Below are 24,730 nucleotides of genomic sequence, written 5' to 3' on the forward strand. Positions count from 1 at the left end.
CTGGCAGGGCCTAAAGGGGCTCCAGGAGAGCTGCCCAGGGACTGGGGACAAGGCCTGCAGGGCCAGCACCCAGGCAATGGCTTGCCAGTGCCAGAGGGCAGGCCCAGCTGGGATATTGGCAAGGAATTGCTGGCTGGGAGGGTGGGCAGGCCCTGGCACAGGGTGCCCAGAGCAGCTGGGGCTGCCCCTGCATCCCTGCAGTGGCCAAGGCCAGGCTGGACAGGGCTTGGAGTAGCCTGGGACACTGGAAGGTGTCCCTGATGGACAGGGGTGGGACTGGGTGAGCTTTAAGGTCCCTTCCAGCCCAAACCATTCTGGGTTTCTGTGATTTATGCACATGCACAAAGGGTGGCATTTCCTCCTTTTCTCCGCTCATTTACAATGGTTCTCAAGGTCGTAACATTCCACATGAAATTCCACAGCTGCCAATATTTCATCGTCTCTGTTAGAGATATTAGAAATAGATGTTATAACTTCTAAACCTACCAGTGTTATAAGTAAAAGTGATTCTCCTTATTTCTGTTTATAAACTACTCAGAAATGTTCCTGTTGGATTGAAGTATGTATTGAAAGGGTTTATTTTTTGCATTCCCATTTTTGACCAACAGCCACAATTTCTTCAAAAGTGTTTATTTCACAAATTTTTTTATCCCCAGCTGAATATTACAGTGACTATTACAAGCATTTTCTTATAAACAAAGGTGTAGTTTACAGATTTGTTCAAAATGGAAAAATATTTTATAAGCAGTAGTATTTCATCTACAGTATTCACTCATGTATATCATTCAACTTTGACAGCAGCTATACCTCCTGCTCATTAAGGTAATGACACTTCACACCACAAAAAAAAATAAAAATATCCCCAAAGATTTCAATATAGTAGCACTTTTTTAGCATATTTTTTTTTTCTTCTAATTTCAAATTAATCTGAAAGTCTTTGTCCACTTGCATTCACACCTTGAAATAATTTGGATCCTCATCAGGGTTATGTCTTCTGGATTGTTTTACGTAACATCTACCTTGAGAGAATTTCTTTCAGAAAAAAAAAAGTATCCATTTATGACTGTAATATATATGTGAATCAATAAAGTTTGAGGAAAAAGCTTCACTGAAGTTCATACAATTCATTTTAATTAGGTTCTATTTATCTGCAATAATAAAATGCTAATTTTTCAGTTAATGGTCTGAAAGAGTAAGTTTGCACAATTTTATTCATTTACTATTAAAAACGGAGAAAAACAACCATTGTTTTCAAGTGCAGCTTTTTCATTTGTACTTTTTGCAAATCACACAAATGAGGAGACATGTCCTGCAAAGACTTCAGTGTTCAAGTTGCAGGGTGATAAAAAGCAGCCACTATGCTTATAACATGCCCACATTTTGGTACTTTTTCACAAGCACGAAGAAATTCTTGTCAATCCAGTGGAATAAACTGCATGAGCAAAAAAATGTTTGTAATGTAGGATTGCAAAAATTCAGTCTTGAGGTCTAATGTTCTTTTTCTACAGTCAACTACAGCAGCTTTATCAGGTAACATAAACAACCTCAGCTACAAAATGCCAATCAAAAAAAAAAAAAAAAAAAAAAAAAAGAGGAAGAAGTAAAGGAACTTTCTGGTGAAAATGAAACGTGTACATTGTCCTGGATGCTTCTTGTAGGTCAGCCAGCATATGCCTGAACTCATGTTTCAAGTGTTGGTTCTGTAATGCTGATGATTTGGGCATTTTGATGGTTTAACTTAATTTATTTTAGTCCCAATAGTGCTTTTCTGAGCTATAAGCCATCATTATTTGCAGGAATCACCGTGGGTCACTATTGTTTTGTTTGTTTTTTTCCCCAAGAACTTCAAAGTATTTTTGCAGACCTCCTCAATGTAAGATTTTATAAGTAGGCTTTTATATCCATAGACAACTTTTTCTATGACAGAATAATAAAAATATTTCACTGTTTTAATGCTTATTTCAGAGAAACAGTGGTTGAGCTAAACAGCTAAAGGCACAGAGTAGGAAAATGCTAAACTTAATAATCAATATCTAAAAATAAAGACAGATCTGGAGAAGAACCAGCTTTCTCTAAGCCATGCTTTATGTTCATTTTGCTTTTTAAATAAAGAAGTGTAAATGTAAGGAAAGAAGGCATGCTTGAGCATAGCAATTTACTAAATAAGCATTTAAATACAAATTTTAAAAACTGCTAACAGAAAAGGTAATATATATTAAAAGATATTTCATACAGAGTTCTCTTTCAGATGGATCTCACTGGAGGAACTACATGATCACAGATCAAGACATTAAATCCCAGTTCCCATCTACACATACTAAGAGTTTTTAAGAAAGAGCATATAAATTACGATCCTGAAAGTGCCAGTGAAGGACCATTATCCCCTAGAAGACCATTAAGCACATTTTACAATGGTAATCAGCAACCAAGTCACTGAAGAAGAGGATTCTGCAGCAACCTGTCACTTAGTCTGAGTGATAAGCATATGTTTAATCAATGCATTGGGAATTGTACTCCAAATAATTTACATCAGAAAGAGGTAGAGACCTGAACTGCCTGAAACTGCTGACCTAACATGAATCCTGAGCAACAGCTCTCTGTTTAAACCACCTTACAGAAAGGCTGAATCCTGCTTTGAATTATTTATTCTCAAACCATGGCGAGTGTTGGAGCGTGGAGAGAAGGGAGAGACAACAACTAAAAAAAGTCAGAGCACTGCAAAGACATTCATTGTAAAAAGAGGTAGGTGAAAATAAATAAAGATATTGCAGGTGAGCAGGTGGCAGGGCTTGCTGGGCAAGGACAGCGGACTGGTGGCATTACCCTCATTGTATAGCAAGGGGAGATGAAGGCACTACTGAAGACAAGGCAGAGGTGAGAGCTGAAGAACTGTAGTTTGGAGCTAGTCCTGGCTCTATACAAGCAAAACAGCTATCATTAGATGGATGGGTTATGGTTAAGGGGAAAAAAATTAATTTTTAGCCTGAAGTCTCTCCTTCAGTGGTAACAGTTGTTCTAAACTATAGTCTCAGTTTGAAAGAAGGTATTTACCCACTGGCATTAACTGATATAATTCTGCACAGAACTCAACAGTTTTTTTTTAAAATGTGCTTTTTCAGATAGTAATATACATATATGGTACATACAGGACTACTGCAGTTAGTATATACACCAATTATATACATGATGTCTAAATCACAACATGCTCCTTGCCTAGAAAGGAAACTGCAGCAGACAGAAATTAGTGTATCTTCAAAAAACTTCACATTCTACTTTCAACCTCTGAGCCGACAGCCTACCTGGTCATAAATTTGCTGTTTGGATTTACACCAGCTAAAAAGAGTCAGATGGAGAGAATGGATTTTCTTTGAAAGCTCTTAGTCACGATGGAGCTGCGGACCACAGAAGGAACCACAAAAGCAGGTGAGTTAAGACTGATTTAAACAAGTCTTGTGGAAAGGGCAGAATGCTGGCAGCCACACATCCTGATTGCAGTTTGGCACGTCCTGCTATGGCAGAAGCATCCCCATGCTGAGCAGTCGTGGAGCAACACTGACCCTTGGGAACCCACCCCCTCCCCTGCTCAGCAGTCACCGAGAACGCAGCGTTCCAAAGAAAGGACCAAAGAAAAACCAGTGGCTGGTCTCCTTCGACATCTCTGTGGTGAGGTCAGAGGGTTGGTTTGGTTTAGTCTGTTAAGCCTGATTAAAAAAAAAACAAACCAAAAAACTAATCTGAAATGAAAGCAATTATTCATTTAAGTTTGTTGTAGACAAAGAGTTTGGGTTCGCTCTTAAAGAAATGGCTTACATTATTTTAACTTACACTACTAATGGCTTATATCACTAACATACCACCTGACATTTTCTTTTCTTTTTGGTGTTAGAACATTTCATCTCTTTTAGAACATTTTTAGTTTTTAAAATATTCTTCATTTATCCAAGCTCTGTATTTCTGAACTGAATGGAGTTTTTCCATGGACAGCTACAGCTAGGATCAACCCACTGAACATAGGTAGGGCTGGATGATTAAACTTAGCAGGATCCTTAGCAGGACCTATGCATGGGATTCTGAAAATGGCCAGTTGAGAGGTCCAAGAACCATGACAGCCACCAGATGAAAGTGTTTGACACTTGAAAGCACAAGGAAAGCCAACAGTAGGGATCAGAGTGATGCTACAGTAGTAGAAGCAGAAGGCTTAAGGCAGTCCTTTGCATCATGATTATTTCACTAGGACAAAACCTTTGCTAAGGTAAATTTGGTAATGTAAGAAAGTCCAATGGAACAAAGTCCTGCCAATTTAGTTAAATTTCCACAAAGCAGATGCACTGAATGTACTTAGGAGGAGCAACAGCATTTCTCAAACATACAAGTTGTGAGAAATTCCCCACCAGTGGGAACAAGAAGCATCCCAGCCCTGATACATTTATGGTGTGATAAATATATACCTTCTGAAATTTACCTTTCCAATTCACTGTTGTGAATGTAGTTACTAACAAGACCTGACGGGAGAACTGCATTTTCTGTTATTCACACACACAAGACCACCTGCTACTGACAAATGACACATCCTTCAAGGCAGCACAGGTGTCTCAGATTCTGTTTTTGTCATTGACACCTAAGAAGATAAAAATAAGCTGTCTCCCACTTCCATCCTTTTTCTTAGTGACTTTTGGAGATGATTATGGACTTTGAACTATGTCAACATAAAATCAAGCAGTAAAAAATAAATCTATTTTCAAGTATCCTTATTTCTGAGCTGCAAATTACCAAAAGAAAATCACATACAGACCAGTGTCTTTTTTAGTGTACACTTTAGCTTCCATTTGTTACTGTGTACTGGTTCTTCTATAAGCCTGTTTGGTCCATATTTAAAGAGCTCTTGAAATCTTTTTATTATTTTTTCTTTCATTGCTGGAAGTCTCTGGGTGTGAGAGTTGAGCTTAATTCTACTTTCTTCAGACTTTATTGAGAAAATCCAAGTTGAGGGAAGCAGGGAGATGAATGGAGTCCATGGTGATGGCAGATGGGTTGAATGGGAACAGAACTGGGAACATGTGCTTGAAGTCTAACAGCAGATGTGGAGGGTCATTTCGTTCTTGCAACTGCTTCTGTTGGGTGTGGGAGAAGAAAACAAATTTAGCATCAGTTGTTCCCTTTTCTTGTTGTGCTTAACACCATCAAAGGTTTGAGAATGTGCATCATTTTATAGATACTGCAGAAAACAGTGAGAACTATTTTGTTCTCTTCTGCAGCCACTTTCCTTCTGAGCAAGTATTTACAGGAACAGACTGTAGGAAAGACGGCTTCAGGAGACCCTGGTTACATTTTCTAGACGACCACAAAGAAAGATACAGGACCTGGAACAAGATGACTCCTCTGGCACAGCAAAACCAGGACTACATGATAGTAGCAGACCACCTTTGATTCAGCTGCTCAACCATGGTGATATGTTCTGGGGGTAGCTGAACACGTGCCCTTCCTTTTCCTCCCTAGTCCTTGTGAGCATTAAAAGGTGTTTGGTTTTCATTTGTTTATTTTTCCTTTAGCTGCCAATTTCTACCTCCTATCTCAGAAGAAACTCCATTTCACCAACATTTTGTTGACTCCTGCAACCTTAATCCTTTGTTGTGTTGCTACTGAAGAGCTGAGCTGGGGATTTGGTGTTTTTTACCCTCTGTGATTAACAGCCTGCTTATCCCTGCAACTGTGTGTTGTGTGTGTGCTCACACAGAGCACTGAATGCAGGACAGCCTGCAGGAGCATGGCTTTTATAAAATGCCCGAGTTAGCAGTGATTTAATACAGATGTAACTAGAACTACAGAGAAGTCATTTGTGCCTGCCTCCAATTGACAGCCCTTTAAATTTACCTGTATGTTTCGTATGAAAGCTACTGTCACACGTTCTTCAAACTCATTCACAGGAGTGTAGAGATTAAGTATCTTTACAATCTGTTGAAAACAAAACACAGTTACAGTCATGAGAAGCCAAACTTTTCCAGAACACAAAGCACTACCAGCAGTTTGTCATGATATGGCCACAAGAAGTCTGCCAAAACAAAAATCACTTCTTATGGGGACATTTGTTAGCTGGCAACTTGGACAACAGATTTATACAGGGACTCCACTTGGTTGGCAACATGGTGAGCTGGATGACTTCTGATGTCACCTCTACAATTCTTCTCTTGATGCTCCCTCACTCCTGCTCCTCCCCTCAGCTTTTCTCAAAAACTCATGTTCAGGACAGGGTGATGATGCAGATACATTAGAAAGGGTCTCCGAGAACCTCTGAAAATCAGCTCACACCTCTCACTTCTCCCATCCTACAATATTACCAAATTAAGGACAGGCAACCCAGCAGTAAAAAACCCAAAGTCCAAGGTCATATCCAGCCAGCCTAGGTTGGCACTCCTCAACCTCCTGTCCCAAATGGGAATCCTAGGTGGGCATCCTGCAGACACAGCCAGTTTAAGACCTGGCAAAAGACAACAGGCAAGTCTAAAATTCCAAGAATCTGATTTACACAACAAACTCCTCAGGGATGGAGTGCTTTTCATCTTTGTACATTTCTGGGACTCCAGTGCCATCAGTGTCACTGTAAGAGAAGAGACCACCTCTGAGAGGGGCCAAGATGTAACATCAGCCCTGTAAAGCACAAACTGTTCCCACTGAAGGAACTGCACACTGAGGCTGGGCACTGAAGAGCTGGAAGCACAAGATCATCCTTTCCCAGTCCTTAATTACCCTGAGCTGTAACCCCCTGCCCTGCTCCCTACCTGCTGGGTCGTGAGTGACGTGCACAAGGAGCAGATGGCCTCGGCATCCTCTGAGGTTTTCTTTTTCAACTGCAGGAGCTGTGCTGCCTGAATCAAGGGCTCCAAAGTTTGCGCTGCTCCACTCTGCTGCAGATTCTTCCCACGCAGCCATTCCTCCAGCTGGCTTATGTTAAACCTGGATAAGCAAGGGAGAGAAGATGTGAGCTTAGAGATAAGAAGTAGCATCTTCAAAACTCCTCTTTGGGGCTCAAGTTATGTAGCAGTGCTGGTGTATGTGGGTTTTTGTGATGAATATTTGTGATAACACGTGGCAAGAGACAATCAGACAAAAGCTTAATACTCAACAACTCAGAGTAAAATTTATACTCTACAAATTGATGAACCATGTAACAGTCAAACAAGACAAGGGGGGTACTTTTCTACAGCATTCAGATTCCTTCAAATTTAAACAATTAAAATTAAGCTTTTAACCAGCTTTTTAAATGCTAACAAGATCCTGCAAGGTACCCAGATACCTTTGAGAACATCCACATAGAAAATGTTTTTGCTGTGCCCACTGTCCAGCTCAAGGGGAACACAGAAAGATCCACTGCGGGAAGGGGAGAGGGTAGCAAAAGGAAGATTTAACTAATTTGCACTGGGAAGTGCACTTTATTTTCCTATTTTCCACCAACTTAGAACATTAACAAAACTTCCCAAAGCAGGCACAGCCCTGCCCCAAGCCCTAGCCCCACCTCAGCTGCATGCCCGTGCTCCATGAGCAGACATCCTTCCTCAGCAGGAGGTTGTTCAGGGCGATGGCATTGATCATGTAGTAGAGCTGCTTGAACACCTGCTGGATGATCTCTGGGTCCAGGCCTTGGTCACACATGATGCTGTGGAATGTGTTCAACTGGCGAATCATTTCATCCAAGCTGTAGGAGTTGCCATCTTCTGCAGCATTGGAGGAGTATTTCCTGTAGCCCATTGGTTTGACACTGGAAAGCCCTTGGATACTCTCATTTTCCAACACAGCAGACACTGAAAAGAGGGGAGGAAATGGGATAAACAGCCTGCATCCATCAGTCATTAGAGAATGAAGATCTGATCCCTGCTTGGGCTGCAATGAACAGTCAGTCTCGGTGATGCAATGCCATGGATGCTGCAACAACTGAGAGCAGGACAGATCCATGAATGGCTGGTTTACTCTGATGACACAGAATAGTTAAAAAACACACAAATATCCTAGACTTATGCAAGAGTTTGGTTGGGAAGAGACCTTAAAAGCCATTTAGGTCCAACACCTCTGTCATGGGCAGGGACACCTCCCACTATCCCAGGTTGCTCCAAGCCCTGTCCAGCCTGGCCCGGGACACTTCCAGGGATGGGGCATTCATCAGATGAATCCTCAGGGATTTGGCTGAAGAGGTAACTCTTCTCATATTTTCTCTCACCCTTGAGAAACAAGGTCTTTATAAGTCTTTTTCCTCTTTTCAGTGCTCTCCTCCCTTATAATGTACATTTCCATCCATTAAAAGATTAACCACAAACCTGGCCTGGAGAGGAAAGCAGACCCACCAGCACAACCTCACCTCTTCCACTGCCTCCCCAACAGAAATGAAAGAGGTATCTTCTGGAGTGGAAGGAAAAACCCACATCCCTATTAGCCTCTATTATGGGAAGAGATAAAAACTCTCCTGGGTCATGCTGGCACTGTGCAAAGGTCTGAAAAACAGTCAGAGCAGATTATCTGGGCCAAAACCCACCCTGCTAAAGGGCAGCTGTGTGCTCACCGATCATGGGCTGCAGGATGCCCTCTGCAATGTTGATGAGCTGCTGGTAGATCTGGATGGAGAGCTGGCCCAGCACCTGGCGGTACTCGGTCAGGTCGAAGTTCTTCAGGCAGTGCTCATTCTGCTTCGCTGTGTTTTGGGTCATGAAACCCTGAACAGGAAATTAAAACACCCAGGCTCATTATCCCACCCACTGACCATCAAAATCACTGCATTAAAACCTTCTTGGACCTTTACAGTACAATATACCAAAATATGTTACCAAAGTACATTATAGAAAGGATAAAAACTCATAAATCACCTTTGATTTACCCAGGCATTGAAAATTCATACACATTCATAAATTATTACTAGAGGACTCCCTTTTGAAGAAGATCATTAAACTACCTGTTTTTCATTTTATCCATAGCAAGGATCAGCATGTTTGTATTAACTGCAACATACAGGATTAGCAAATGACATTTCACGCCCTCTGAAACAACTCTTTTAGCTATGTGCTTATTCCTTTGAGTTCCAACTGTTTATGGGAAACAAAATATTTTAAAATTAAGATTCTAGAAAATTGGGAAAAAAAATACAACTGCATGTTACATGCTTTGACAACATTTTAAATTGTTCTGAAATTCATAAACCTCCCAAAATAACTGAAATTGTTGCCTGCCTTTTGCTGATACAGCTGATCTCTGATCCTGCTGATTTGGCTGCTGTAAACCCTCAGTTCTGGGCTCAGATATTAATACCAGCTTTAGTGGCAGAAGCCAGTGAGATGTTCTAATTAAGAGATTAACAGATCCTTTAATTGCCTGTTCATATGATCTTATTTGGTGTGAAAATGAGAACTATGAAACTGTTTTTTGGTGGCTGACTAGAAAAATGCAAAAATATAACGAGTACCAATTTGAGTTGATTTCACAATTTCCCCATTTTCCTAAATAATTGAACAGCATCATGCTTTTCACATGACAGGACTGCATGTGGGTTGGGATTTTCTTTTAAACCTTTTCTCAAAAATAGGCTGGATTTAAAACTAAAGGTAACACTATCTTGCAAACTGCTCAGAAGTATTTCTTCCCTCTCTATTTTGCACCAAATTGCCAATGGAATTTGCAAACAGCTGGTTCATTTAACACAGGAAATCATAGCAAACAACGTAAAATTTAAGACTGTGTTTTAATCCAGCTGGTTTTCAGGGGAGGATTTGCTTTAAATGCAGTATTATTATCCAGACAGAAGAGGGCAAACAAGAGCACAACTGCTAGTAAGTTTTCTCTAAAAAACTTTTAATTTAATTTTTAATTTTAAATCTTTGAAATCCAGTGCTGAGGTTTTACACACGAATCATTATCTTTTGAGTAACCCGAACAGTTAATTTTATGATTTTTTTTTTTCCTTACAGTTTGAATGCTCAATATATCTAACAAAAATCAAGACTAAAATAAAAAAAAAACAAAACAGTATTTGGGTCTGTTGTAAATTTTAATGTGCAGAGTACCTAGCTATAAGAAAGGCAGTGGGTAATGTTCTAGAACTGTGATAATCCCATTTTTCTAAAAGAATCAGCTTTAATAAAACTTATTCCAAGCTATGAAATATTGTTTAATGAAAAGCTGTAGGACCAACTAAAACCAGGAGAACAGCCTTCAAAATGTCACACCAGAAAGAGCATAGAGAGGCTGGGAGAGCTGGGGCTGCTCCCCTGCACAAGTATTCAGGCTCCAGGGAGAGCTGAGAGCCCCTGGCAGGGCCTAAAGGGGCTCCAGGAGAGCTGCCCAGGGACTGGGGACAAGGCCTGCAGGGCCAGCACCCAGGCAATGGCTTGCCAGTGCCAGAGGGCAGGCCCAGCTGGGATATTGGCAAGGAATTGCTGGCTGGGAGGGTGGGCAGGCCCTGGCACAGGGTGCCCAGAGCAGCTGGGGCTGCCCCTGCATCCCTGCAGTGTCCAAGGCCAGGCTGGACAGGGCTTGGAACAGCCTGGGACACTGGAAGGTATCCCTGCCATAGCAAGGGGTTGGAATGAGACGTTCTTTAAGCTTCCTTTCTAACCCAAACCTTTCTGTGCTTTTAGGAGCTTTTCCAGGAAAAGCTAGCTGTGCTATATCCAGATTATAGCACAGCTGTGCTATATTCAGGTTAACCAAGGAGGGAAGTCTGAGTGGCACCATCTGACAGTCAGAGGGAAGCCCCTGGTGCCAGGACGATGCAGGACCCTCCCTGCAGGCATGCCACCCCCTCAGGCTGGGCTCTTACCTCTTCCCCACTGTACTGCTTCAGGCAGTGCAGGAGGCGACACGTGTTTGCCAGCCAGAACGACGTCATCTCAAAGTCATCGTGGTGCTTCTGCAGAGACAAAGTGAAAACATGTGAGATCCCCCTCTCCCTTTCACTGGCGGTGATGGCATCACAAAACAAATTTGTTTTGAGTTTCCCCACTCAGAATCAGGCAGTTTTCCTTCTGCAGCTGGGCAATATTAGCTCTTCTACCCTGCAAACTTTTTTTTTTTTTCTTTTAAATCTCAAAATTCGAACTATTTCATTGCTAGGGACACAATTTTCCTTTTTCTTCTAAAATGGGAGGCTCTAAGAGTGATTTGGCTTGAAAATCACTGTGAGAGCTGAGTGTCACACACACTTGGACATGGCTATTACCACCTGACAGCCTCTCAACCCCAAGACAAGAGCAAATGAACACTTACCTTCAGCACTTTCTTAACACCATTGATGGTGGAGGTGAGCAAGGAGTGCACCTTCTGGTCATCATTGATGTAATCTGCATGTCTGATGCACATGTAGAGGATGTAAGCAGGAAGGCAGGGAACAGTAGCAGACACTGCCTGGGGCTTAAGATCTAGAGGATTTGACAATTAAAAAAAAAAAAAAAATTCACAAAAGAAGCAAACTTACATTTCCCTGATTTGACAAGTGAAGCAGAGAACACCAGAGCTGGTGTGTAACCAGGCAAACCTGTCTCCCTTCAGCCCTGGGGAAAATGGTTCTGCATTTTTGGCTCTGCAAATTTTGGCTCTGCAATTTGCATCCCCCTCTGCAGAGCAGAAACAGAGCCAGATGTTCAGCTGCAGGACAGAGGGACCTGCCCCAGACCCTCAGCACTAGGGCTTGGGAGGGCAGCCCTGCCTGCACTGAGGTTTGTGACACCCCCCTGCCATTTTTCCTTACGGATGCACAGCAGAGCCAGGGCTTCTTTAGCATGTAAAACCCTACCCCAGCAGCACACAAACCACCTTAAAACAGCTCCCTGAACCTTTCAGGAATACTTCCCACAATAAATCCTCTCTCTGAATTCATGACACATTCAATTGCTCTTTCCCTCAAGATAGGGAATCCTAATGGCAGCTGCAGGCATTTAGAGCCTCTAAAGAACAAGCTTGTCTGATTAGGAGAACTTCACTGCCCACAGCAATGGGCTAGCACTGCTCTATGAACACTTTTTGGATCCTCACAAGGCTCTGCTGGGGTTAGAGCTGTAGTAAATACCGACACCTAGCCAGGGAAATCTGACTTCTGAAACAGAAGCGAGTGAGGGGATGCTGCAGCAGCTCTGACCAGACTATGCAGTGCAGAAGAGCTCACAAGTTCATTACCTGTTGTCTGCTATTACCTCATAAACTGAACTACCTCTGTTCCACTGCTGTGGCAGATCCCAGGGGTCTATTCTTCTGCCACCCCCTCCCCATCTATCACATCGTATGAAGCTCAGCAGCTTACTGCCTGCTCTGAAAACTGTAGCCTTACTTTGTGTTTCCCATTTTTTGCTATCCCTAAGGGATTGTATCCATACTGGTCTATCGGCTTAGTGCAGCACTGCTTTACCTACCCAAACTACCATCACCACAAACACACAGCCCCAGAAGGGATTAATGGAGATGATCTCTTTGTCTACCTTAGTTTTTTAATCTCAAGTTTTTGAACTCCCCCAGGCACGAGAAGGAGCAGCCAGGCAGAGAAGCAGAGCAAGCTCCCCACCTGTAATGAGGTTTCGGATGAGGAGTGGCTCATCTTCTTTGTAATATTCCAGCATGCCCTGAAAATCCTTCTCCTTCCTCTGGACAGCAACTTGCATGTTCCGCTCGTGCGGCCTCCTCTCCACTGGCACCATTGTCTGGGATGCTGAGAAGAGGAAAAGATGATCAACACCTGGCTGGCACCTGGAAATCAACAGCTACTCAGGCCCTCCACTGGCCTTAGTGGAAAAGTCAAAAAGTTAGATATGAAATTCCCAATATCAAAAAATGTCAAAGCCCATCAGCTTTGACAGGCTTATAAAAATATAAACAATCAGGTACTGGATCACCAGTCAGCAGAGTTCTGACTCTGAATGAAAGAAGTGCAATACTTGTACTTAAAAGAGGAAAAAATGAATTTTTTATTTTCCAAGAGACCACAGGCCAGAAGGAAGCAACCCTAGTGTATGATTTTCACAGAGCGGGGAAAAAAGCAGGCAGGCAATGCAAAATCCCAAAGCATGGCATTTTCTGTCTGCCTGCAAAGCTGCAAAGCACAGTGGAACACTGCTGAAGTGTAATAAAGCAGTAGAGACCAGCATGCAAATACTGCAGCAAGCAGCATGCAAATCACACTGACAGGGAGCAGCTGGGAGAGCCGTGGAAACCCTCCAGTTATTCAGCTTAATTTCACTTAATGCCTGGTTTCCAGAAATTAACTCATGAGAATGGGGCTCTCTGATTAATCACAGCTTCTCTAGAGAACAGGAAGGGCTTTGTATACAACACAGATGTCGCATTTAAGGGGCTTTCTCATTAAACAGAACATACATACACATTTTGATACTAAAGGGTCATAATCCCCCCCCTTCCAAATTGACAGATAAGAGCATTTTCTTGCTGGCCACTGGGCTCCTTTCTGTATCTCTGTCTGGGTCACTGCATTGACTGCAATGACAGCAAAAAAGTTTCCTTAAATATCCTCCAAACCCTGGTACAGGGTCAGTGTCAGCTCAATGCCTGCTGCTAGTTCAGTGCCAGAACAAGCAAAATCTTAATCTCATAGAAAGAAAAAGAATAAGAAAAAAAAAAAGACAACCTGAAACCAAACCCTACGGCTCCCTAGGGCTGGCCAAAGGAGTAAAACCCAAGTGCAGTGCCCCCAAACCAGTATCTCCCAACACACAAGTCACCTTCAAAATCTTGGACCTTCTTCATGTAAATCTTCAGCTGCTTCTTCAGCTTCTTTTCATTCTTTTCCAACTTTTCCAGCAATTCTTTAAGATCCTAGAAGACAGAAGATACATTTAGAAGATCTCCCAACATTAAACCCAAGAACAACTTATTTGGGCTGTTATAGGCTGAAGTCTGGTCTGTGCATCACCAAGGCATGGTGTGAGCATCTCAGTGGAAAAGGAGCACCACCCACAGCATTTAATCCTGGCTGTTAATCACATTTTAACAGTCTTATTTAGATACTGGAGCTGTTGAAAAAAGGCAACAACTCAAGAGGTGCCAACATTCCCTCCAGACCTTGCACACAGATACAGAAGGGGAGAGAGGGAAAATTTATGATCATTCAGGCCAACTTTTTGGAGTGGCAGCTGCCTTTCCACACTTCCAATAAAAGCAAGTGAGATGAAAGGCCTGTGCTGCCTCTGTGCCTAGCAGAGTAGAGGGGTCCCCAGTGATCTCATTTGGAAGGCAGTACCACAAAGAAGACAGGTTTAAAAAAGCATTTTTAAAAAATTAAAGCACCTATGTAGTCACAAAAGTCATACAGCCATGGGTCATCAGCTCAAGTCCAAGTATGAACACTCCTAAATGCACCAGTGAAATATGCTGATGGATTCTGCAGTGCTTAGGAGGGGTAAAAAAGATCTCAGTGCCCTTCCCTCCCTCTTATGCTTCCTATCTCCTTTCTCTCAAACTGTTTTTTTCCCTCTTTCTGTGTTTTCAGCACAGCCTCTTACCAGGTTTTCATTGGTCAGACGTGTAATTTCTTGCTGAAGTCCTAACTCCACCTGGACCTCTGGAGAGAGCTGCAGAGTCTGCAGGAATGCCTGCTGCTGCTTCTCCAGCTCCTCTTGCATTAAATCCACCTGGTTTCTCAGAGCTTCCATCTCCTCCTCATGCTCCCTTCTCTGATCCTGGAGCTGTGCTTCCAGCAGCCTGAGAACAGGACCACACTGATCAGTCTGTGATGTCAGCATGATGGTGGTAATCACCATCTGAGTTTAGATCCTTCAAAATTGGCCAACTTAGGAGATACTCTTAGTCAGCCTCCCTATAAAACTGACAAACAAGAAGCTGTTATTGCCACATTAGTCTGTAATTTGCTATACTGCAGATGAAATACTTTTGAAATGAAGAGATATTAAATCAAAAGCTGGGTTTTTTTTTTTAGACAAACCCCAAAGCACCCTTTTTTCTATAACTTCATTGAACATCCAGGTTCCTTTACTTGCAAAAACCAAATACATGGCAAGAAAGCAACACAGATTAACACCTGCAGGCTTTGTTTTCAAGAGCTCAGCTTGAAGGACATTTGTTCCTCTACTCCTTTCCTGTCAAACATAAATTCTCAGTCTTGAAAACTACCACTGGCTAAACAGAATGCCTTTCTTAAATCCAGTGGAAGAATGATTGATCACTGAGATGTTAACTGCAGACACCTGTGCTGATGGTGATAAACCTGGCAGGTGACAGGGTAATTGATTTTTTTAAAGAGTGTTCCCTACCCCCTGCTACATGGAAATCTCCTTACAGCCCACCAGCTCTTGCCAGGAGACTGAAGTGACTCCAGAAGGTATGAGGACTCTGAGACAGGGCCACCAAGCCAGAAACTACAAAGTATAGTCCCAGGGTATACAGGACAATGGCAGCCAAGGGAAGGAATGACCCAAGGGGATAACCAAGTCCCTGCTGCAGCTCACGGATGGTCAGAGCCAGGGGTCACCTCACACCCAGCTCAGAGCCTTCTGACAATGGATGCAAACAGCAATCCTCAAAGATGAGGAGGGTTCTGCTGCTGACAGCTTCACATTGACCCAGGACATGCACAGACACAGAGCTGGGCCAGTGGGGAAAAAGCTGCAACCCTCTCTGGTCCACAGGGAAACTGATTGTGATCCACACCTGTGAACTGTTTCCCTACAGGAACAACTATGCACAGAATTTGTTGTTTTGGCATTTTTCTTTAATAATTTTAATAAAAGAGTGCATGCTTTCAGGGAAGATTTCTGGATGAAAAGTACTAATCATTTCCCCAGGTTGTTTTGTGTGGTTGTTGTTTTTGTTGCCTTTAGAAAATTTAACAACACAATTTCTACTCCCACCTTCTAGCACAAGACAGAAAAGCATGTTTTCCACCTATAGAAACACAGGCAATAATGCAGTCAGCCCCATAATCCTGTCAAGATTTATATTCTTAATAGGCTTGAAAAATACAGACCCACCATGAAATAAGTATTAAGTACTTAATTTTCATTTTATTTCTTCCTACTAGGATTACTTTGGATAATCCATGAGATGCCCTCAGAAGAACATGCTCCTTCTATGAACCTGGGTTCCTACTTTCCTTGGAAAAAGACATGAAATAATCTGTTACCTCCTCCTGTTACTGCTTGGTTTCATTCTGATACCTCTAGATGTAACCACTTTAGACTACTCTCTACACAATATTTAAATTTTTCATCTCTTTAATGTTCTTAAAGCTTTAATAAAAACCATATATATTGGAGCCCCATAACCACCAAGCACAAGGGTGATGCAGGACAACAGTCCAGGAGGGATATTTGTATTTGCCCAGCAGAGCAGGACCTGAGGAGAGCTGTGGAATGATGGCACTCTGCATCCACCACGTGCTTTTCTCACCCACAGACAACACATGGATGGGAGCACAAAATCCCCAGGATCATGCAAAGGTGACAGCACTGGGATAGAAGGCCCTCCCCTTCCAACAGGTCAAGGACTGGGAGAAAACATTTCTGCAAAGTGCCACATTTTAGTGCAATTTGGGGAAAAAAAATAAAAACGTGAGGGGTATTTTGTCTTCTTGGAGATCCCAGCTTCCCAACCCCTTTATCACCCAATTTCCCATTAATGTCACATAATCCTTACTGGATCACAGCTCAGGCATTAGTAGCAACAGCCACCACCAGCAATGGCCAACTGGAACCATGACTCTCTGAAAATTACAGGAGGGTCTCACTTCCTGCAGTTTGGAAACCCTACCTCAAGAGAGGACAGTGGGCCCTGCCCAGGACCACAGGGCAACAGCAGAGCAAGAGAAAGAAACAAGAGGGCAAGGAGAAGGGAGAAGCAGCAGTGGGGAAAAAAAGAAAGTGTTTGACCTGGCAACTTGCTTTAAACCTTGATAAGCCAAGCCGAGCTCTCCGTCTTCATTGAGATACCCCCAGTCCTCAGTCTTGCTAGAAATAAAGGACAGAAAAAGGAAACAAGAGGACAGAGAAAGACAAAAGGTCAATTGAAAGAGAAGGGGAAAAGGTGCAGAACCCTTATTTACTTCATTCAGTATTATTTTTTAGACCACACTTTCATTGCACTCCATTTCTTTTTCCACCACAGGGAAGGAGAGCCCTGCCCTGGTTGTGCCCTGTATGACATTTTAAATTTTTTTTTCCCTCCATCTCTTTCCCACTGCAGCAACTCTGCTGGTCTAAAATAAATTCTACTCCTTCTACTTCAACCAAGGGTTTCCTCAGCATTTGAGACAAACACATCTTTCCTCAGAGTAACCTTTTATCCAAATACCACATGTATCCACACAAGATCAATCTCCTCTGTATACATCCAGGCAGAATAATGGCCAGAAAAGTCTCATCTCACTTTAATACTTTTAGCAGATTGTTTTTTTTTAGTCCCCTTTTAGCAGATTGTTTTGGGTTTTTTTTCAAGTTATATGAGGTAAGAAGCTGATTTATGTTCTTTAATGAGATGCTGAACACATTACAAATGAGTAATGTAAGCTGATCAACTTGACCAGAAACACTTGTAACATCAAGATTTTATATGGCTTTGATGTTAGTTAGAAAAGAGTGTTTGTTTTAAGCAATAACAATTTAAAAAGTAAGCAAGGAAAACATCAAACTTAATATATCATTATATTTAAAAAAAAACACAAACAACAAACCAAAACACAAAAAGCAGAAAGCCAACACACATTTTGAAAAGAGCTGTAGCAGATGCCATTCCCTGGCAAGGGCATCTCTGCATATTTCAGTGGAAAAGCACAACACACAAACACTCATGAGCAAATTTTCACAGGAGGAAAGTAGTGAGAACTGTGGTGTTACAGCACTGCTTTGAAAGGGCTCTGGAGGTGGCTCACCACCACAAACAGCTCGTGCATCCTTCCCATGCCCCTGCTCGAGAGCACAGCACTTCTCAAAACTAGCAAACATTTCAGGCACTGACATTTGCAAAGTTCATCTGTTAGAGCCACATGTATGAATTTAAATTAAAACCTTGCTGCTATCCCATGTGTAGCAGGTTTCCAAAAGGGTCTGCAGGCTGACAGATACAGGGTCTATACAAATACAGATTTATTGGTCTCATTTGCATGGATTTACTAACAAGTCTTTTTTTTTGGTTCATCTAATCTTAGGAGGACATGTCCTCAAGCACTGAAAACCAACAGAAAAAGCAAGGATACCCACTATTTATTGCACATCAGAAACCTGTGAAATCTCACATGATCAGCAGCATTTTTAAGAGATAGCCTCCTTGGAAAAACAGCTTTTCTTCCTTTTTTAATCACAGGCATTCAAGTAAATGAGGAGAGCAGCTCAGGAAAATGTCATTATAAGAATAATACATAAAAATGCTGATTTAAGGTAAACTTGCACTAGGAAATAAACATTTAGTCCATCTCCATCAACACAGCACTGACTCAGAAATCACTGTGCTCCCCCTTCTCCCAGAAGTTCATTCTGACCAAGACATAAAAAGGGGTCCTCTCAATGTAATTAGAGTAACTGGCAGCTGAAACATAATTTCATAAAATGCTGGGTAAATCCTATTCTCAAATAAGGCTGGAGAGAAGTTGAAAGGGCTGCTTCACAAAGCCATGTTTCTACTTTATCCTGATCTTGGAGGCACATGTCTGGGGAGTAGCTGGGATCTGCAGTCAGCAAACTGTTCTCATCAAAACAAAAAAATTCCTGCCCAAACACCTCCCTGCCCTGTGAAAGTAGCTTAAAGGAGGTGTGGGTACCCCAAACCTGGAGATGCTAATTTGAGTGTCTCCAGCAAATTATCCTCCCTTCATAAAGAAGGAACATTTCACCTTCACCCAAAGATATACCTTTTTAGTCAAAAGGAAAAAATAATGTGCATTACAGACTAGATCTGTGGCAGAGTGGGAAGATATCCACTGGAGAGGGGGAAGCAAAGATGTGATATGATCTCCACATGATGGTCTCCCAGCTGCAAAAGCATCCCTCATGTGAAGCCAGCGTCAGCTCTTCACTTTGCACATCTGCAGTGGCAGGTGGGATGTGCCCCTCAGGAAAAAAAAATACCCATATACACAATAGAATTCACTTGGAAGCTATCAAGGAAGCTAATTTCAAAGACATAGCCTGGTTTACTTTGAGCTGCCAGGTTATTATCTCTTAACACCATCACTGGGTCTCAAACTGGCTCTGCGTTTCCACCAACATCAAACAGGCTTGAAAGAATGAGCCCAAGAACTGAAACAGGGAACAAAAAGCCTACTAAGTTTTAGATTCATTTACTGAAGCAGAGAATGAGGTAGGAGCTAACTTGATGATTTTCCCCTTAGCAGCTGAAATCCAGCAGAAATTTTTTTTTAAAAAAAAAAAAGGAAAAAATAAAGAAAAAAGCTGAGTTTAATGCATTTATAAAGAAAAGGCTACTTTCAGTTCAGACTTGCCCCTGACCTGGAATCAAAGGGCTTTCCTCTGAAAGCTTTGTGGAGAGAGAATTGTAACATGGGCAGGGTTAGCAGCACCTGGCACAGTTCTTCCTGGTTTCCTCCTGCTGTATATAGAAGTGCTGCATTATATATAGACATGGAGAGAACAGAAGGTTGATCTCCCACCAAAATAAAGCCATGCTGTCCTCAGCCTAAATAGCTAAGACATGATGACTTGAAGCTAGGAGCAGCTCCTGGGTGGAGCAAGGTTTTACCACATCTGTCAGCCTGGGCTGGTGAAGAACCTCCACCTGGTCAAAGAGCACACCAGACTGGGAGGCAAAGAGCAGGTGACACCCCTGAAGGACTGGGCCATCCAGAGGGACCTGGACAAGCCCAAGCAGTGGCACAAGGCAACCTCATGAGGTTTAACAAGGCCAAGTGCTGGAGCTGCAGCTGGGTCAGGGCAGCCCCTGGGATCAATCCAGGCTGGGGATGAGCAGAGGGAGCAGCCCTGGGAGAAGGACCTGGGGGTGCTGGGGGGGGAGAGCTGGACCTGCCCCAGCCCTGAGCCCCCCCTGCCCTGGGCTGATTCCCCAGCGTGGGCAGCAGGGGAGGGGGGATTGTGCCCCTGTGCCCCTGTGCTCAGGTGAGACCCCACCTGCAGAGCTGTCCCAGCCCTGGGCAACACCAGCACAAGGACGTGGAGCTGCTGGAGCCAGCCCAGAGGAGGCCACACAGCTGCTGCCAGGGCTGGAGCCCCTGTGCTCTGGAGGCAGCCTGGGAGAGCTGGGGCTGCTCCCCTGCACAAGTATTCAGGCTCCAGGGAGAGCTGAGAGCCCCTGGCAGGGCCTAAAGGGGCTCCAGGAGAGCTGCCCAGGGACTGGGGACAAGGCCTGCAGGGCCAGCACCCAGGCAATGGCTTGCCAGTGCCAGAGGGCAGGCCCAGCTGGGATATTGGCAAGGAATTGCTGGCTGGGAGGGTGGGCAGGCCCTGGCACAGGGTGCCCAGAGCAGCTGGGGCTGCCCCTGCATCCCTGCAGTGTCCAAGGCCAGGCTGGACAGGGCTTGGAGCAGCCTGGGACAGTGGGAGGTGTCCCTACCATGGCAGGGGTGGAATTGGATGATCTCTAAGGTCCCTTCCAACTCAAACCATTCTATGAAAGAGAAATGGGAGTGCTTCTTGCAGAGAAGGTGAGAGAAGAAGTGGCTCTTGTTTATAAATCCCACTTCAGAACTGCAACCCCACCAGAAAAGCTTCCCATTAAAATATTTATTGATTAAGATTAGAAAAGGAAGGCATTTCTGTTTCTCATGCTGACACCCTTGGGTATAGAGCTGTGCAAGTACAAATGCAAATCTGTGCTGGGGGAGGGAATGTTAATTTATGTCTACAAACACAATAATCCAGGCTCCCCAAGCATTTGTCTTCATCCATTTTATTGCTATCCACACCAGCCTACAGCTTAAAAAACAACCCAATAAACAGACAACTGCACAGGGAACCTTGTAATGGGGAGGTTGGTGGTGCTTAATGAGCCACTGGATAAATCACTGCAGAAAATCAGGGTGAGAGCATATAGAGCTACTGCTGCTGTATTTCAAGAGCCAAGCTCCAGTCAAGCTTCACATGAGAGGCAGATGAGAGAATAATGAACTGACCCTGGAGACTGCAGATTTCCCCTCCCAAAACTTAAGCAGCCAAAAATTGCCAAGGCCAGATGACATGAACTTCTTAAAACTGCAGCTCATCCGTACAATTGCAAGGAAAGAGATTTGTACTCCTGAGGAAAATTAGATCCTGGAAACTTATAGGCCCTGGAGGGATTTAAAATCCACGTGGATGTGGCACATGGTTTAGTGCTGGCCTTGCCAGTGCTGCGGGAAGAGCTGGACCTCAAGATATCTTTTTGAACCTAAATGATTCTACAATTCAGTTCTTTCTGCAGAAGTCAATTGTGAAACCAGTGTGTCTGGAGGAGGACTGGAGCCTCCTGGCAGGCTACAGAAGACAATGTGCACCACTATGGCCAGATACCAAATTATACTGGGGACCAGTGTCACCCTTGGGTCAGACACACGTCCTGTGAAAGCAGCAACCCTTATTTTGACTCCTTCACCAACCCCTGAACACAAACTAACTTTCCCTACACATGCACACTGGAAAATACAGGGAGAAATTAAAGCTGTGCCAAACAATGGCATTTCACATCTCATTTCACATGGGTATGAGCACCCACAGCTCCAGGAGAATGCTGGAAAGGACATTTTTGTCCTGGAAGGAGAGAAAGTTCATAGAATTCACTAAATGACCAAAACTCACTCCTTGCTGCAGGAAGCACACTGAGCTCCACTGATTTACTGACAAGAATGTGATGTGCAAATTAATCTCATCACCTCTACTGCAGGAGGGGCAGAAATTTCATCAGCAAGTTCACTTCAGGAAAGCAAATATTCAATAGCAAATTGAAAAAAACCACAAAGACTAGTCGTTATCTAGCCAGACATGATGCTCAGGTGTGAAACCAATGTCACAGGAGTCCTGGACCCCAACAATCCCCACTGCTCCAGGCCTCCCCAGGCCTCCAGACCTGGTGAATGCTGGCAGAACAGCCTGCGAAGAGCCTCAGTTCAGCCATCAGGGTTTTGAGCTCCACTAAATGGGCCTTTCTTCATATTCATACAGGTGTGAATAAAGTCCTCATTAAGTCAGGTCCCAGAATGGAATGTTAACAACCTTCCACAACCACTTTAAAAAGTAGCAAATCATATTGTGCTATTAAAAGCTATTAATCACAATAGCTGGGTCTTTTTCCTTGCTGAATGGAAATTATTTAGGGAGAAAAAGCTTCAAACATCTGTATTTGTCAAGAGAAAAAAAAAAAGAAAGATAAACATTCAAGTTCCTTGAAGTAAAATAAAATTTTACTTTTCGTATTATCGGGCTTTTTTATCCATGCAATTTTTTCTTCTTGAAAGACATTGCTTTATTATTTGATATCCTCCTGGGCAGCTGCAAGGACTGATTTAATGCTTGGCAATATCACCCCATTGTTACTGTCAGGACAGACACATGTTCAAAGTATTAATCCTCATTGAGGTAAACCTGCAATAAAAGTTGTTCCTGACACCCAGTTTGGGTGCAAGAAAATCAATAATATGAGTGTTTCCAGGGAACATGTTTGTTTTCATGTTTGTTAGCTCAGTTAACCACAACAGGCTTCTGCCTCTGGGAAAACCAGAAGGGAACTGTGGCATCCTCCCAACATGGTATGAGATATCTGAAATAAATACAAACACAATCCCAAATCTTAGTCTTGCCACTTTTTACATACCGGAAGCAAAGTCAAAACTCAGTTTTGCTCACTTCCATGTCTGCTTTTCCACCTGCTCAGTATCTGACTGGAACTAGGTGATCTTAAAGATCTCTTTTGACTTTCTGGGATTCTACAATTCCTCAGGATGTGTGTCTTTGGTTTCACCTTAATGGCCCACCCTTGAGTCCATAACACAATCCAGAGTCTGGTAGCTCTCTAAAACACATTGATTTTGGGGTGGAGCTGTCTCTCAGGCAGGATCCCCCCTGTGTGGAGGGGTCTGTGCCACACTTACCGATTGGTCTCACACATGCCCTGGTAGGCTTCGATCGCGTCCTCCTGGTCAACGTGCCGGTCACTGTTGGGCCAGCTGGCATTGGGGGAGACGTTCTCCTAAAGTCAACATGCAAAACAGCAACATGACATCCTGTTTCAAAGCTCTGCCTGGCTCTACACGTTCCTGACACCAAACAACTCTCAACTATTCTATTAAAAGCATCTCTGGAGCATCCACCACACTCCTGAGTTTCTACGAATCCACACACATGCAGCAGGAGAGATAAGAGATGGAAGAAAGATGCAGTGATAAGAGATGGAAGAAGGATGCACTCAACTTGGGAAGAAGATAAGCAGGGTGCTTGGCTTGGTCTGAAATACAAAACACACCAAAACCTTGAGGAATGGTACAACAGCAAATCAATAAAGATTGAGTTTCTGGAAAATGTGCCCTTCCATTGCAATCTGCTCTAAATACAAATCCCATCACAGCTGTGTGAGAGACAGGCTCCCTTCTTGCCTGCATGTCAGAAGAAACACATTACAGCTGCACCAGCCCAAAGTAAGCAGAATCTGGTCTAGAAATTATTTTCCCTCGCACCATTTCCTTGCAGAAGAAGATTATTACTGCAAAACATCACCAGGAATATGCTGAACCACACACATTGGTGCAGGGGTTGTGTGGGCTGGTTTACCCTCCTCAGGTATGGAGGTAAGCACCCTCTGGAAGTACCATGGCACAGATAATCCTGGGCTGTCTGAAATGCCAGGGACTGCATCTCATCCCCAGGCAGGACCTCCTGTACCCCTGCACAACCCTGCACGACCTCCCTGTGCCATCCTGCCCACCAGAGCAGAAATGGCATTGCTCAGGCAGCCACCAACAGAGGGGAAGAAGGAAAAGAAAATCCATTACCCTCTCCTTTACCATGTTTTCCCCCGTCTCCTTCTGCTGGGCTGCCTTCATGATCTGTGACCTGAGGATCAGCACCTCCTCCTTGCGCACCTCCAGCTCCTCGTTGGCCGATTTCAGCTGGTTCAGAAGGAGGTTGTAGCTGTCCTGCACATCGTTGGAGGAGTTGTTCTGCATGGCATGGTCTGCTATGGCCTTCCTCAGCTCGTTGAGCTCATTTTTCAGCTTCTTGTTCTCTGACTCCAGCTCTTGCCTCTGGAAAACATCCAGCCATTAAGCATTTTGGATAAACTGCCCTGTGGTGCCTCTTCCCGTTCTGAGATGCCTCTAGGGTGACTCAATTATCGATGATTACAGATCAATGCAAGCCAGGATTTGGGTTTTGCTGCCAGCCCAGCTATCTGTGGTTCAGCAAAGGTTTTTGCTTTAGTCAGCAGCCTGTTGCTATTTAGTAACAACACTACAGAGTGACCCAGGGTATTTCTTATTTGTTGAAAATATTTCTAAACACAAAAGCAGGTTGTTAAAGAAGCTAAACGTGCTCTTTTCTCCTCCACCGCTTTTCCTTCTGAATCAATAAATCACACAACCCCCACAACATTCAGCTCACCTTTCATATTCATTAGATTAGCTGGAAGATGCTGATTTGCACAAACCATCATAATGGCAGGTATCCCCCTCAGGGTGAACCATGGGTCTGTGAGTTCCCTCTTCTATTCTCATACACTTTGTAATTCCCCCACCCCAGTGCAGTGTTTGTAGCAGGAGGATTTCCTCACCCTGCTGTCTTTTCAGCCACTGGCGTTTGACAGGCAG

The 24,730-nt window shown here is 43.4% G+C and overlaps 2 protein-coding genes across 5 annotated transcripts in view; one reads left to right on the top strand and one right to left on the bottom strand.

Annotated features, from left to right (window-relative positions):
- The window catches only part of ELAC1 (elaC ribonuclease Z 1), a 511,775-nt gene that overhangs the window by 172,323 nt on the left and 314,722 nt on the right, over window positions 1–24,730 (top strand). The window lies entirely within an intron of this gene.
- MYO5B (myosin VB) overlaps window positions 615–24,730 on the bottom strand; it is a 142,328-nt gene continuing 118,212 nt past the window's right edge. Inside the window, exons 28-40 of one of the 4 annotated variants that reach the window (XM_086867478.1) lie at window positions 23,930–24,169; window positions 23,021–23,118; window positions 16,863–16,940; window positions 14,481–14,679; window positions 13,701–13,794; window positions 12,530–12,673; window positions 11,242–11,393; window positions 10,796–10,885; window positions 8,549–8,699; window positions 7,511–7,796; window positions 6,777–6,951; window positions 5,872–5,952; window positions 615–5,111 (exon numbers count right to left, since the gene is read on the bottom strand). In XM_086867478.1, the coding sequence (XP_086723604.1) occupies window positions 4,959–5,111; window positions 5,872–5,952; window positions 6,777–6,951; window positions 7,511–7,796; window positions 8,549–8,699; window positions 10,796–10,885; window positions 11,242–11,393; window positions 12,530–12,673; window positions 13,701–13,794; window positions 14,481–14,679; window positions 16,863–16,940; window positions 23,021–23,118; window positions 23,930–24,169 (1,941 nt within the window). In that variant the 3' untranslated portion in view covers window positions 615–4,958. Of the gene's footprint in view, window positions 5,112–5,871; window positions 5,953–6,776; window positions 6,952–7,510; window positions 7,797–8,548; window positions 8,700–10,795; window positions 10,886–11,241; window positions 11,394–12,529; window positions 12,674–13,700; window positions 13,795–14,480; window positions 14,680–16,862; window positions 16,941–23,020; window positions 23,119–23,917; window positions 24,170–24,730 lie in introns of all 4 variants that reach the window. The other 3 variants (XM_086867477.1, XM_086867480.1, XM_086867479.1) reach the window with 3 other exon arrangements.

The sequence above is a fragment of the Cyanistes caeruleus genome, chromosome Z (genome assembly GCF_971803275.1).
Source record: "Cyanistes caeruleus chromosome Z, bCyaCae1.hap1.1, whole genome shotgun sequence".
Classification (NCBI taxonomy): domain Eukaryota; kingdom Metazoa; phylum Chordata; class Aves; order Passeriformes; family Paridae; genus Cyanistes; species Cyanistes caeruleus.